We start from the raw sequence: 15,606 nt of genomic DNA on the forward strand, positions 1-15,606 counted from the left end.
CTGCACAAGAACAGAAGTACAACCAAACCAGAATCCAAATATTCGGGGAACAATAATGCTAAAATCATCTGGTGTCCTCTTTTGATTGTATTACCTCTCGAAACAACAAAGCAATATAAACATTAACAATGCTATTTAATCTTGAGATTATTATTTATATTTGCGTTAAATATATCATATTAAAGTGACACATCACCCAAAAATGAAATTCTGCAATTTTTTTACTCACCTTCTCACCCTCTTCCCTCAATATCTTCTTTTGTGTTCTGCGGAAGAAAGAAAGTCATGCATGTTTGAAATGACAAGAATAAATGGTATTTTTTATCTCTGAAATAAAACATAAAATAACAAAAAAAGTTTAATAAATAAGTTGTATTCACATTTGAGTTAAATGTATCATATGAATGACTCAATCAAAATAACCACATTGAATAGTAAAATGTTCAATTGTGGCATATTCATGTAGCTAAATCATCTTAAATAAATAAAAAATCTTAACATTTGATTTAATTTGATTAAATTAGGCTAATGTAATTAAATATGTGAATGATGCATATTTATGTAGCAAAGAAATCTAAAATAAAACTTAAATAAACAACTATTTCTAAACATATATTGATTATATTTCTATACTTATCAAATAAAATGTATTCATATTTGAGTTAAATAGATCATATTTGCTATTAAATCAACATAAAACATGTAGACTTCTAAAATGTTCACATGTTACATATCCATGTAGCTGAAAAATCTTAAATGAAACCTTAAATAAATAACGTGTAATATACTTTCATTTTAAGACAAATTGATTCAATATTTAAGTAAACATGATCATAATTAAATGAATATATTTAAACGTACACGTTTTGCGTAACCATGTAGGCTATCTAAAACAACCTAAAGTAATATCTAAACTTTAAAAATAGATCATAAGATAAAATACTGATTGATTTGGTGCTTTTAAAGTGATTAAATCAACACGGTGCACACTCGGTGACGCACACACGCACTGCGCGCTCAGGTAAATACACCTGCGCGCCCCCAGCGTATTCCGTGTCCTCCAGCGCAGGTTGACCCCGCCCATTTCCTCCCAGCTGGGCCGCGAAGGTGTGACGTTCTGTACCCCACCTGTGTTCATACAGACGGCTTGTTGAACAGATAACACGCAGGTGTCAGCAGAGAGGGAGATAAGGACCGCGCCTGCTGTAAAGAAGCCGATTATATTCTCAAACCCCAGCGGGTTTCATCTCGTTCCTTGTGTAAGAACTGACGCTTAATTTGGCGATGCTCTTATAGCGGGACTGGGGCTACTGAGGAGGTTTGCGACATTAAATATACGGCAAGTGCATACGTGGAAATCTTATTGACAATAAATGCACTTATTCCCAGAGGAACTTTACAAGGGCGGATGAATTGCGCAGTGGAGGACGCCTGGATTCATCTTGACTTGGAAGTTTTGACGTCGCGCTGGATTCTGGGCTTTGCTTTTGCTTATGGTAGGGCTTAAACAAATACATACATACAGTGGCTTTTTCAAAGTGGAAACTACATTTTATATTTTATTTAAGTACGTTATTAATATAAGTTTAACCTGTCAAGGCCTTACGAGAATGAACCATGGTTTTACTACAGTTCAAATACATGGTTACTGTGGTAAAACCATGGTTACCACAAAATAAAGGTTTTCGTATCCATGTTTAAAGAACTATTGTAAAACGAGGTATACCGTAGTAAAACCATGGTTTTGGCATAAGTAATAAATACACCAAAAAAACATGGTTGCTACAATCGTACCACAAAAACGTTATTTTTCCGTAAGGGAATATTGTTAACATTGCATTGTAAAACCTCGTTCCGAAAGGAAGCTTTTATGATAAATATACTTTGCTTGCACATACACGACATCAGGATTTAATCTCGTTTGGAAAAATGATTATGACGTCCTCGTGCATCTATTTTTAAGATTCTGGACAATACGTCTGAACAACCGCGTTGACCTCGCGCCTAAAATAATGGATGCAGAGGGAAACCCTTCCAACGGTGCCTCCAGACGTAGCACCAGGGGTCGGTTCTCCCTATCCAGCTGGCGTTCCTCTCCGAAAACTATCTTACGGGAGGAACGCGGTGGGGAGGAGGTGAACAAAAGGCTGCTTTACATTGTCAACCATCAGCCGGACCAAACGGACTCTGTGACCCATCCCACCTCCAAACCTCTTGAGGTTACAGCGCGTTTGGATGGATCCACCACCACCACGACCATGTCCACTCCACCCAGCCTCCGCAAATCAATGTGTGAGTCACCAGGGCCTGCTCGGGCCCCTCTGCAGTGCAAATCGGAGGAAAGGGTCTACGCTGACCAATCCACGTTTCTCCAGAGACAGTTCGGCTCCATGCTGCAACCAGGAGTGAACAAGTTCTCGCTGCGAATGTTTGGCAGCGCAAAGGGTGTAGCAGCAGAGCAGGAAAGGATCAAGGCGTTTGGGATGTGGATTATACATCCATATAGTGACTTCAGGTGAGTGACGCAGTGGAAGGGGAAAATATGACTAGGCTGTAGATAAAATGAGGGATGGTGTTTCCAGAGGTGGGAATTGAGTTAAAGGGATAGTTCACCTCAATTTAAAAATAGTGTATCATGCCGTTCCAAACCTGGATATGATTTGTTCTTCTGTGGAAAACAAAAAAAAACTATTTCAAGAAATGTCTTCGTGGTTTGTGTTGGTACAAGGAAAGTCAATGGGGATCCATGTTGTTTGGTTACTAACATTCTTCTTAATGTATTCTGCAGAAGAAAGAAAGTCAGATAGTTTTGCAAAAACACGAGGATGAGTGAAACAATTTTGGGGTGAAGTTTCCCTTTAAGTAGTGAATGTCACTGTATATTATTCACTGATGTAAGAAATCACATTGGTTTCATTGCTATCATTAGCTGTACAACAAACACTTGTGCCCAAAACCTGACCCTTAAAGCACAAATCTTTCAATCACCACAGCAGAGAACAATGATATACAGGCCTCCCATTACACCCCTTTACCTTATAGAGTTACCATTAGCCAGCAAGAAGATCAAAGCGCTCGGACCCCCTCGGTTACAGCGTGTCGGGTTGATGTTGTCCTTTTGTTCAAAATAAGTACGGAGTTCCATTTAAGACATTAAACGGAAAGCAAGACGGGACCTGGAATCGGATCTCAATCTCAACACCGCATCAGAGCCACAGAAGAGAAAGCAGTTCATTTGATTGTCATGTTTGCATAAGTCGACCTGAAACCAAAACCAACATATTTGGATCTCTGTTTCAGTCTGTATGGGAGTAGAACCGTCATGAGAAAGAATGACTTTACTATCATTTCAGTAGTTCCTTAGCAACTTGTTCATTTTGCTTTAACAGCAAAGAACATCAGCAAAAAGCATCCTTTATTTCCTGGCTTTTAAATATCTTTATAATAGTTTTAAAATACATTTTAATATATTTATGGATTTTACAAACATATTATATATCGCATTCTTTAAAAAATAAACCATTAATAATATATTATTTTGTATTATTTATATTAATATTATAAAATACCATTAGACAGATTTTTCTTTTATATCTGAAAGATAGTTTTTGTTGAGCGCCCATTTTAAACCCCCATTTGTATGCCTTCGTTTCGTTTTGCAAACACATTATATAGCAAAATATTTCTAATATCAGCACAGCAAACCTCCAAAAAAAATTTATTGTCACATTTATTTTGTCAGCTGTGATATGCTGACTTTTTATATTTATCAATATGCAAATAAAATGCAATATGTGACAATACATAAACATAATAAATATATAAAACATAGATCATATATATATATACACACACACACACACAGTGAGGCAAATAAATACAGTGTGATAATATAAATATAATCTATATAGAAAACATAGATAAGATCTATACAGCATATATATATATATATATGTTTACACAGAGTGGGTCACATACGTTCACAGTCCCTAATGAAAAGCAATGATCGTGTACATCGGTCGAGCACCCACTTTAAGTTAACGTGCGTGCTTTGTACTATTTATCAATTTAATATCTACCAGCAGTATCACAAACATGCAGATTATGACCAATATTAATATTTTAATAAATAAGACTTACACTTACACACTTACACTTCTTAATTGGGTTGTTATGATAAACATGTGCAATATATGTTGCCAAGTAATTGTTTGTAATTTACTTATTTCTACATTAAATAACACTCAAAATGAAGACTAGTCTGGTTTACACAGAGTGGGTCACATACGTTCACAGTCCTTCGTGAAAGCAATGATCATGTACATCATTTGTTATGTTGTGCAATTGCAGATGGTTGGGAAGAGGCTTTCACTGCATTATGAGACACCGTCTGACACTGGTTGTTTTTGACAACCTGCAATCTTTTAAATGTTATTTGCCTTCCTAGGGAACAAATAGCAGGCGAAACATATAAAAAAGTAATTCGGTTGTAAGCTCTGTAGATGGTATATTCTTGTAGTAGGTCAAGGGTCACCAGAAACCTCATATTGACTGACGCTCGCTTTGGAAAATATGATCGCGTGTGGAAACCTCAAACCGGCGAGCGCATGTACCTCGCTTGCTTCCCTGAAGATTGTATGTCCAGTTGAAAAAGTGGCATACAGTACATTTACAATTCTCTGTTACCACTTTTGTAATTGCTTTCTCTGTGAACATGGAGTTGTTTGACGTGAACTGCGTGTAAGGTTATGGTCATGGAATACTGTAATGAACGAGGCAATGAAACTTTATTTGTCAAGATTTAAATGTACGACATACATTACCAGGTGTGCTTTACAGAGTAACGTCAGAAAACAATCTTTTATTCATCAACGCAGGTTTGGAGTTGACGGCTTGTTAAATTACAAGGATGATCGCCCCAGAGTGACTGACAAAAATGGTGGCGTCTTAAAGACTGTCTCTTGAATTCTTCAAACCTGCAACCATTGGTTTCCCAGTCTAGATCTTTAAACCATTAGCAAAATTAAGATTGTTTAGTTTGTTTTTTAGACTTTAAGATTCTCTGTCGCCATCTCTTTTTAAAAGTCACAGGTTACTTTATGTACTTTGTTTATGTTGGTTGAGGTTAGGCTAAGCATCGGTTTGTAAGCATTATTGCTCTCAAGACTAAATTTGTCACAAGTGCTTAATTAATTACAATATGTGTAGTATTATCACAATGTCTGGTATATTGTGACACGCATAATCAGAATGTGTTCATCGATCCTTCTAAAATTATTTTCCAACAGGTTTTATTGGGACTTGGTGATGCTTTGCCTGATGATGGGTAATCTTATCATTCTGCCATGGGGCATCACCTTCTTCGAGGATCAGAACACACTTCCCTGGATCACTTTTAATGTGGCCTCCGACACTCTCTTCCTAGCAGACCTCGTCTTCAACTTTAGGACGGGCATCATGGAAGGGGACAATGCTGAGATCATCCTGGATCCGGATGTGATCCGTCGTCGCTACCTGCGCGGCTGGTTTCTGGTGGACCTCATTTCTTCCATCCCGGTGGACTACATCTTCCTGATTGTGGATATAGAAGCTCGGCTCGAGGCGGCGGAGGTGTACCGTACCGCCAGGGCATTGCGCATCGTACGCTTCACCAAGATCCTCAGTCTGCTCCGATTACTGCGCTTGTCAAGACTTATACGTTACATTCATCAGTGGGAGGAGGTGAGTGATGAAGAGCAAGAAATGAGTACGAGACAACAATAAAGTATCCACTTTATATAGGCTAATACATTTATAAAGGATGTAAAGGATGAAATGCTGATTATTTAAAGGGACGTGATCGCACAGTGGCAATAGGGAGGCAAAATCTGACTGATTTTTTACAGATATTCCACATGACCTATGACCTGGCCAGTGCAGTGGTTCGCATTGTGAATCTGATCGGAATGATGTTGTTACTGTGTCATTGGGACGGCTGCTTTCAGTTCATGGTGCCCATGTTGCAAGACTTTCCTGCAGACTGCTGGGTCTCCAAAAACAACATGGTGGTATGTGAGATAACGTGTTAGCGAATGAACGTTTCTGTGATGCACGTAATGAAGCCCCATAATCCTTTAAATCTGACCTGTGTCAATTCTAATCTCATTACTCCAACATTCCACTTTTCATAGCTGTACAATAACCATTCAATATTGTCTAAAAAGTGACACTGACAGTCTGTCCTCTACCAGAACTCCACGTGGGACGTCCAGTACTCGTATGCCCTCTTTATGTCCATGAGCCACATGCTGTGTATTGGGTACGGAGCCCAGGCCCCCGAGGGGCCGACTGACGTCTGGCTCACCATGATCAGCATGATCATTGGTGCCACCTGTTATGCCATGTTCCTGGGCAATGCCACCAACCTGGTGCAATCACTGGATGCCTCCCATCGACAGTACCAGGAGAAAGTATATATTAGCTGCTTTGCTGACTGATTCTCTGTAGACATCTATAAGATGTTGGGTTTTGTTGACATTTGCACTGTTTGTTTACTGCAGTATAAGCAGGTGGAGCAGTACATGTCCTTCCAGAAGCTGCCTGCTGATATGAGACAGAGGATTCATGATTATTACGAGCATCGCTTCCAGGGCAAGATGTTCGATGAGGCGAATATTCTCGGAGAGCTCAGCGATCCACTCAAAGAGGTTTTTTTTATATGTTTCTGCATGATTGGCTTTTGTAATGGTTAGGTATGTGTTTTTCCATTATTGTTCTCTTTGTAGAAGAAGACCTATAGTTGAAGGAGCAATCTGTAACTTCCCTCTCTTTCAAAGATGAAATTGCAGATTACTTTACCTACTTATCTTTGTGTTGGTAAACATTCTGACCCAACGGCTCAAATTATTACTATTAGTTGTGTACTTCCTTTTTAACCCCAAAATGGACAATGTACCAATAATTTCATAATCAAAATGTATGCTCAATGGAATACATTTAGGAAATGGTGTAACACTAATCCTAATCCATCTCATATTGTGTGTTTGTCCTGCAGGACATTGTGAACTATAACTGCCGTGGACTTGTGGCCAACATGCCGCTTTTCGCAAATGCTGACCCTCATTTCGTCACTGTGCTGTTGACGAAGTTACACTTCGAGGTCTTTCAGCCAGGTGACATGGTCATTCGCGAAGGGTCGCTTGGTCAGAAAATGTATTTCATTCAGCATGGCTGTGTCAGCGTGATCACACATGACAGTAAAGAGAAGATGCTTAATGACGGCTGTTATTTCGGGGGTGAGTTTGATCTGACGAATAGCTCGTAGTGTAAAGTTTGTTCATGCAATGATGCTACTTTTTTTTTTTAATGGTTAATAAGGACCTGATCAGACAGAACACGTCTTTTGCTGTGAGACACGCCTGTTTTGCGCTATGAGCACCCGAACTTGAAAAACTCAAGTCTGAGCAGAAAAGCACTTGACCTCGTGTGCGCTTTTTTCCATTGTCCTATCAAATTAATGGAGAGGTGGTGCTTCTCTTGTGGCAACGGAAGTTTACAGATGGTCAGAATGCTTGGAGACATGGAGGAGAAACTTTGTGGCTATTTCAGGTTACCTAGCAACATAAATAATTTTTTTTCCAACATGAGAAGCGCGTTCTCTGTGATCGTACCCTAATACTGCATCTAAGTACTGATAATTACAAAAAAAAAAACATTCATACATTGTGAACGACCTAATACTACCTCTTTAAGCACTCATAAACATCCAGACTTTTAAATGTAATGTAAAATCTGTACTTTTGTTTTTTAGAGATATGTTTGCTGACCCGTGGACGTCGTACAGCGAGCGTCAGAGCTGAGACCTACTGCAGACTTTATTCTCTCAGTGTGGACAGCTTTAACACGGTTTTGGAGGAGCATCCATTAATGAGGAGAGCATTCGAGAGTGTGGCCTTGGACTGCCTGGCCCGTGAAGGTTTTGTGAACTCGCCCAAAGCCACGGTGGATGACGGAGACTGACATATTCTTTGCATGATCCCTATCGCTACCCTCCGTGAACCTTCACTTACCAGAGATCTAACAGACAAGATTAATGTAGATCGACACAAAGAAAAGTGTTCATGTAAACATATTTGTGATGCCTTGACATTAATGACGTTGTACAGATGCAGTATGGTGTAATTTATCTAAGTGAGATATTTTTATAATCGTAATAGGAATATACATTTAAGCAGGCTTTTAGTTTTAATGATGCTTAGTTGATGAGTCTAGAGCTGCTGGATCGATGAAATACTTTTCATTCAGGTAATGAGCTAGCAGAGACATTGTTCAACGTGGTAAAATATCTATGCAGAAATATTTTATAAGACTAAACTAGTTATAGACATGCAACATGCTCAGACATCTCAAACATTCGTGCAATGAAAATTTATTTATGTACTCTTTAACCCAGCAATATCTTAAATTAATAGTATTTTTGATCGGTTAGCCCCGATAATTTGCCACTTTAACAAATTTGCATTGACCAAAATGACCCAGTATAGCCCTTCAACTGATCAATGCATCAGACTAAAACAGCCACCAGACTAAAACCGTGTTCAGTTCTGGATGAACGTTTTTAGATTAATGCCTGATGGACGTAATCTAATAATAACATCAAATTGATATTACACGAGTTAGTCTCATGAGATCTCATAGTGAGGTTACAGGCGTGTTACTGCTATCCTGATCAACACTGAGCACTTAATAATATAAGAATTATATTATAAAAAGACCTTACTAAACTGGGACAGTCTGCCCAGTGTCATCTTAACTTGAAATAAGTATTAAACAACATGACTCATAATCACAGATTAAACTCATTTCAGTTTGCCCCGACTCGTAGGTCACAGTCAGTCCTGTCCTGTTGTACTGGAAAATCCGTTTGATCAAGATATATTTTTACAAATCATTGTTGTTAACCATATTGTTGCCCTACATGATAATTACAATTACAGGATGCATGTTGAGTATTACAAAATAGTGGGGATTTAAAGCACAATGTATATGTAAACGAATGTGATTGGAGAAGTAACACTCATTTTTGTTTTGTAAATATAAATGTTGAATGCTGAATATGAATGTTAAATTCAACTATGATATTGTAACCCTGTTGTTTACAGGTAGCAACAGAGATGGAGTAACTGCACTGCACTTTTTACCTGTCTGCTGTCACCTGTATAGTGAAATTGTAACCACTAGGTGGCCACAAAGATTTTATTCTTACTAGGACAGTTCTTGATAGAATTCATTCTAAATGATGCAATAATAATAACTGTAGCATACTGTCACTGTATATGGTTGTATATAACAGTGTGGTAGAGTTCAGTTCACATTATGTAACCACTGCTTTATTATTTGCCTGAAAGTACCATTTATTGAATTGTTTTTCTTACTAAATAAAACTTAACTTCAAACCAAATAGTCTTGTGTTGTGATATTATGCAATAAACATATTCATTGTATACGTCCTTTGGTGAGATGGCAAGATAAATAATACAATGTTGATTGGTCAGGTAGGTTGAAGGCCAATATAATAAATCAGAAAAAATTGAAATAAGAGAAAAAGGTTTGTATTGTAAATAGCATTATGAACTCTCACTTTTTTTACCACCCAAACCAGATGTAGTGTGTTTTGTTTTAGTATCCATTTAAAGCCAATACAATAGCCATTACATTAAATATTATTATTATGTATTATTATATTAAATCCTTTAGAGTTTCTGTTTTTCAGAAGGGGGTTTAATGGAATGATGTTCTAATAATGTTTTAGCAGGGTATTAAGAATTAGAGATCTGATTGAAAGGTTGAGTTGGATAACAGACCTGCTCTACAGCGCCCCCATCCTCTCAAAGCTGTTATCTCATCCGGGTCGGCTCGTATAGTCTTTCCGGTCTACGTTTTATAACCACAGATCCGGGGAGATCATAAAGGTAAGCAGTACTTTCATGTGATTTGGTGTGTGTTAAAATCAAGGTCTTGGATATTTCTATTGACTACTTTCACCGAATTGCTTGTTTAATTGATTAAAAATACAAACGTCGTGCAATGTCGGAAAAATCCCTCAAATGTCAAAGCGCGTCAATGTGGAGGTCACTGCGGAAAGAGCATTTTCGCAGATTTAACGTGTTTCCTTCTTAACATTTTATAATGAGTCCAACGTTAGCTTGTGTGTTTTTTGTAATGCTGTATCGTTTCCGCGCCGTATTTCTGCGCAAATGTGACTTTGTTTGCTGCTATAAACTCTTCATAGTAGTTGTCTGTCTCTTATCTCGAGTAAATTCCCGTCATAGATTATTTAATCTATAACGCAACATATTTGGTTGCATTTTAAGGACTCTTGGCTTACTTAATAAGTATTCAGTTCTCTAACAAAAGATGTCAGTATAATCTATTAAATTTTACCATGTGCATAGAGATCCTTAATGTAATGGCTGGATACTTTTTTTATTTGAAACAAAACCCTCATGTTTGAAATGGATATCGTTTTAAATAACTATTTTGTTTACAAAAAGAGCATTTAAAAGGGGCTTTGAAAAGTGTACGGTGAGTTGTTATTAAACAGTACACCACGTGACACAACCTTGTTTACGAAACTCCTTTTACACAATTTCACATCTGACCTTCAACATTTACGTAAAATGAGAAAATTAAATTTTTAATATTCTTTTAATTATGCTTTTTAATATTCTTAAAATACTTTTTGGTTTGTTTTTAATTGTATTGGATTTATTTACATTTTTATCTCTGTGTGCTCCCTGGAAATCTAACCCACAACTTTTGCATTGCTAGTGTAACTCTCTACCAATTGAGTTACATTAACACTAAATTGCCTCAAAAATATTTTCCATCTTTCAGATAAGGATGCTGTCCTGTCTTGGCTGTCCTGTTCTTAGCAGGGTGCTCAGCACCGGGGCTTCACGGGCCCCGGTTGCCATGGCAGCAGCTGGTGCATCACGTGCCCCTGTTGTCTCCACCCCAGCTTGTTCCCCAAACTCCATGACACTGGTGCGATACAACAGCACCACTCAACAGGTAACTGTTGCCATAAAGCTGTGCATCATGTGATGATCAATTGGATCAGTTTATATAATCAGTTTGTGTCATGCAGGACAAACCAAAGAAGACCAAATTTGGACCTCTTGCTGATCAGGACAGAATATTCACTAACCTGTATGGACGACATGACTGGAGGTAGAATAACATTGAATTTGATCAAATAACATGTTATAGCTATTTTTCAAGCAATATGTGTTTTACAAATCGACGTGATCCCAAAACACTGCATTTTAAAAATGCACAACGCCTTGTATTTAAGGCTGAAGGGTGCCCTGAAGAGAGGCGACTGGTACAAGACAAAGGAGATGTTGGATAAAGGAGTGGACTGGATCCTGAATGAGATCAAGGTGTCCGGCCTACGTGGCAGAGGAGGTGCTGGCTTCCCGACCGGGATGAAGTGGAGCTTCATGAACAAGCCCAGTGATGGCAGGTAGAAGTACATCCCAAATCAGACCTTGAGTTTAATACAAAAGAAATGTTAGAATCGTGTCTGTCCTATTCTTCCAGGCCTAAATATCTTGTGGTGAATGCTGATGAAGGTGAACCCGGCACCTGCAAGGACAGAGAGATCATGCGTCATGATCCTCACAAGCTCGTTGAGGGCTGTCTGGTGGCCGGTAGAGCCATGGGAGCTCGCGCAGCTTATATTTACATCCGTGGAGAGTTTTACAATGAGTCGTCCAACCTGCAGGTGAGATTGAAAGGACGTGCTTCCTTGTATATTAATGCAATTAGATTCTTTGTTAAACGGTTTTTGTTTCATTTTTTTTAGGTGGCCATTAATGAGGCTTATGCAGCCGGTCTGATTGGCCGAAACGCGTGCGGCTCGGGTTATGACTTTGATGTTATTGTGATGCGTGGCGCTGGGGCGTACATCTGCGGAGAGGAGACCGCTCTCATTGAGTCCATTGAGGGCAAACAGGGGAAGCCCCGTCTGAAACCTCCCTTCCCTGCTGATGTGGGTAAGTCATAAATGCGCGACACAAACATACGCAGATGGACTTGTTTGTATTTATCTACAGAGTTTTGTTTTAATGGTGTTGTATACTATACAAATGGTAAATACGCTCATGTTGCAGGTGTGTTTGGTTGTCCAACAACGGTTGCAAACGTCGAGACGGTGGCTGTGGCGCCGACTATCTGCCGTCGCGGCGGCACGTGGTTTCTTGGTTTTGGACGGGAGAGAAACTCCGGCACAAAGCTTTTCAACATTTCTGGCCATGTGAACACCCCCTGCACGGTGGAAGAAGAAATGTCTATTCCCATTAAGGAACTTATCGAGAGACATGCCGGTACGATGGACCTGGAAATATTTCATACTTCATGATCTGATCTTGTTCCATAAGAATATTTAACTGTAAATCATCTTGTCTCTGTAGGTGGTGTTCGAGGGGGTTGGGATAATCTCCTTTGTGTTATTCCTGGTGGGTCTTCCACGCCCCTGATCCCACGTCACGTGTGTGATGATGTCATGATGGATTTTGATGCCCTCATTCAAGCTCAAACTGGTCTTGGCACAGCAGCAATTATTGTCATGGATAAATCAGTGAGTTACCATGCGAATTAAAGGTGAAATCTGTCATTTTTGTGACAGTACTAGTGGCTCCCCTGGAACATAAAAAATCTAAATATCTGTCGAGTCGATGTTATGTCCGGCCCTGTTGGGCTGCTCAGAACAGATTGTCAGATTGTAAATGGGGTTTGGTGCAGAGAAGATTGTTTTAAACTTCAATCTGTAACAATTGCCTCTCCATAGCAATCTGTTTGTAACAAGGTTATTTTAGTTTACTAAAATTAAACCTGTGAAAACGTTTCTGTTCATTGAAATCAAATGAAATATTATTGGGAAAACGTATACTAAACGGAAACATTTTGTGTTACCTCGGAAATAAAATCACTGGAATAATTGAAAAGCACTACAATTATAATAATAATAAACAAAATCAATTAAATTAATACAATAAATTAATTAATCGTATATAGGAATATCATAAATAAACAAATAAAAGCATAAAGCAAAATGGCTAAAAATGTAACTAAAATGAACACAAATCTAAAAATAAAAGCTAATTTAAAATATGAATAAAACAAAACAATAATAACTCTGGTTTGTAACATAAAATTGCAGCTTATATTACGATTGGAGGCAAATTACATGAAACAAGCATTTATCGCAAAATTTTACATTAATAACTTCGGAAAGTGCAACTTTAATTAGTTCAATTATAATGTTTAGAAATGATCTGCATCTTTTTTTATAGATATGTATGGTATAAAAAGTTTGTCATGGTTTGTTTGCATTAATTCAATGTGAATAAGAGGGCATTAAACATTTTGTTAAATGTTTATAATAGAAATATAAGTAGTAATTGTTCCAGTCTGTGCTTGGTTATAATATTAGCAATGTATTTTATATTGAATTTATATTCATATTTATTGTATTATAATTGTATTAAATTAAACTACTCAACAGTTCTTTGCGGACGAGAAGTTTGGCCCACATAACGTTTGTTTCTGTTGTTGCCGCTAAACCGTAATAAACAAAAGCGTTTCGTATGACTAAAGGAATTTATGTTCCTTTACAGAGTGATGTCATCCGAGCTATTGCACGCTTAATGGAATTCTACAAGCATGAGAGTTGTGGACAGTGCACACCTTGCAGAGAGGGTAAGAAACTGATATCCCTGCGACTCTGTTGTAGGGTTACACTTCCAGCAGATGTGAACTGCCGAATAACTGTTTTTAGAACACAGAAACAGCCTAATGTGGTTACCAGGTACTTCTTGTCTAACCACATATAAGAACACAAATATGTGTATGAACCATTTGGCGTCTTGTGTTGCTCAGGAGTGGACTGGATGAATAAGATGATGTGGCGCTTTGTGAAAGGCGACGCGCAGTCAGCAGAGATTGATATGATCTGGGAAATCAGTAAGCAGGTTGAGGGCCACACCATCTGTGCTTTGGGAGATGGAGCTGCATGGCCAGTGCAGGTATATACAGAAGTGCAGTCTGGATATTTATTTAATCTTTTCAAATGTTATTCTTCTGAAAGGTTTTAAATGAAACTTTTCTCTTTGTTCTTCAGGGATTGATTCGTCACTTTCGGCCTTTAATGGAGGGCAGAATCGAAGATTTCAAACAGAAACAGCAGGCCCATGCTTGAAGACCCCATCTCTGCGTCCGTTGTCAATCATCCAGTCATATAAAGTTATTTAAGCAAAACCAATAATGTTTCTTGCTCACTGAAATGTGAACTTTAGTCAGCTGGCCTCACCTTGTGTATATCGGGGGCATGGAATGAAAATTACCAGTAAAGTTCTTTGAACCTTGAAATAGTTTTGACTAAATCTATTCAGCTATTGTCATAGACTTGACATCATACTTTTGTTTGGATTGTAGTATTACACATTAAAGAGAAACAGTTGAAAAATGGTTAATGTAAATTTTGCGATGTTAATAAACAGTGAATATAAGTAAATACATCTTTAACAGTCTACTCTAGAATCTAAATCAGTGTTTCTTTAATTAGCTTCGTTTTCGATTATGGTAATTCAATTAAAACAAAATTATGCTTCTGTCTAAAACATGTAAAATGTTGTGCAAATATAGTAAGCAAAAAGGAAAAACATAATTATTGAAAAATATTGTTTTTCCATTAAAATGTAATAGCTTAAATAAAGTAGTCAAGATTATTTTATTGTGGCTGACAACAAACTGATCAAAACTATAGATTTTACCGAATTTTTTTTGCCTCTCTAATGGACTTTGGCCAGGCCTGGGTGTCTACTATACACAGTCCTATTCAAGTGGTCAACATATAATTAGTAAGAAATGGACTTGGTTGGATGAGATGGTAACCTCCATTGCCAATTTCAGCCAATACCTGGTGGACACGGTTGCAAACTATTATTAGTTAGGTAAAACCTCAACTGCCCCGTGTGAGGCTCGAACTCACGACCTTCAGATTATGAGACTGACGCGCTGCCTACTGCGCCAACGAGGCTGTGACGTTAATGTCGGATAATGCGTAATTAACCAGTTATAGACTTATAGAAACTGAAAAATCATATTTTATGATGTTATCTTGTTTTTATTGTGTTAGCTTGTTGTATTTTTATTATTATTTTGGCTTAAATTAAAACCAACCAACTGCAGTTTGATTCATATTAATTGGAATGCACAAAATAAAAGTTATCTCATTTTGGAAATAAACTCATCAAATATTTATATTTAAATAAATGAATTCCCTGCCGTTGACGTGTTTTAAACATATGCTGAGCAGGTACAATTAATTAATAATGGTAGGTGTCGAATATCTTGTGTATTGCTCTTGAAATAAATTATATAAAAGTTAAAACACTTGTGTTTTTCAATGTTTATATAATATATATTTGTTTTTTGTATATATTACTTGATTATTTAATCTATTCGTTTTTTTTTTGTGAGAACAGTTTGTGCAAAAATGCAATTATTTTATAGTCTATATATATTTTATTTAAAGAGGCCTCAGAAAAAAACTAAATAGCG

At 37.6% G+C, this 15,606-nt stretch overlaps 2 protein-coding genes across 4 annotated transcripts; both read left to right on the forward strand.

The window, feature by feature from the left end:
• The first annotated feature begins 1,053 nt into the window (after nt 1–1,053).
• hcn3 (hyperpolarization activated cyclic nucleotide-gated potassium channel 3) lies at nt 1,054–9,436 on the forward strand. 3 transcript variants are annotated; one of them, XM_079485516.1, is made up of 9 exons: nt 1,141–1,318; nt 1,390–1,496; nt 1,964–2,515; nt 5,289–5,721; nt 5,886–6,047; nt 6,231–6,449; nt 6,540–6,686; nt 7,034–7,274; nt 7,790–9,436. In XM_079485516.1, the coding sequence occupies exons 3-9, from the start codon at nt 2,013–2,015 to the stop codon at nt 7,996–7,998; spliced, it is 1,914 nt and encodes a 637-aa protein (XP_079341642.1). In that variant the 5' UTR covers nt 1,141–1,318; nt 1,390–1,496; nt 1,964–2,012; the 3' UTR covers nt 7,999–9,436. The 3 variants fall into 3 exon arrangements, with proteins under 3 accessions (XP_079341641.1, XP_079341642.1, XP_079341643.1); XM_079485517.1 differs by having other exon boundaries at nt 1,141–1,259; XM_079485515.1 differs by having other exon boundaries at nt 1,054–1,496.
• A 411-nt stretch (nt 9,437–9,847) lies between these two features.
• ndufv1 (NADH:ubiquinone oxidoreductase core subunit V1) lies at nt 9,848–15,432 on the forward strand. Its single transcript, XM_079484767.1, has 11 exons — nt 9,848–9,950; nt 10,876–11,052; nt 11,129–11,211; nt 11,336–11,506; nt 11,584–11,767; nt 11,849–12,038; nt 12,156–12,368; nt 12,456–12,622; nt 13,662–13,743; nt 13,924–14,069; nt 14,165–15,432. The coding sequence occupies exons 2-11, from the start codon at nt 10,882–10,884 to the stop codon at nt 14,240–14,242; spliced, it is 1,485 nt and encodes a 494-aa protein (XP_079340893.1). The 5' UTR covers nt 9,848–9,950; nt 10,876–10,881; the 3' UTR covers nt 14,243–15,432.
• Nucleotides 15,433–15,606: the final 174 nt, after the last annotated feature.

Source organism: Barbatula barbatula (assembly GCF_947034865.1).
Source record: "Barbatula barbatula genome assembly, chromosome: 21".
NCBI lineage: Eukaryota > Metazoa > Chordata > Actinopteri > Cypriniformes > Nemacheilidae > Barbatula > Barbatula barbatula.

Coding starts and splice junctions, on each gene's coding strand:
- hcn3 (XM_079485515.1), top strand. CDS start 2,013: ATGGATGCAGAGGGAAACCCTTCCAACGGTGCCTCCAGACGTAGCACC. Junction 6,048..6,230: donor TCTCCAAAAACAACATGGTG/GTATGTGAGATA, acceptor GTCCTCTACCAG/AACTCCACGTGGGACGTCCA. Junction 7,275..7,789: donor TGACGGCTGTTATTTCGGGG/GTGAGTTTGATC, acceptor TTTGTTTTTTAG/AGATATGTTTGCTGACCCGT.
- ndufv1 (XM_079484767.1), top strand. CDS start 10,882: ATGCTGTCCTGTCTTGGCTGTCCTGTTCTTAGCAGGGTGCTCAGCACC. Junction 11,212..11,335: donor TATGGACGACATGACTGGAG/GTAGAATAACAT, acceptor CTTGTATTTAAG/GCTGAAGGGTGCCCTGAAGA. Junction 11,768..11,848: donor ATGAGTCGTCCAACCTGCAG/GTGAGATTGAAA, acceptor CATTTTTTTTAG/GTGGCCATTAATGAGGCTTA.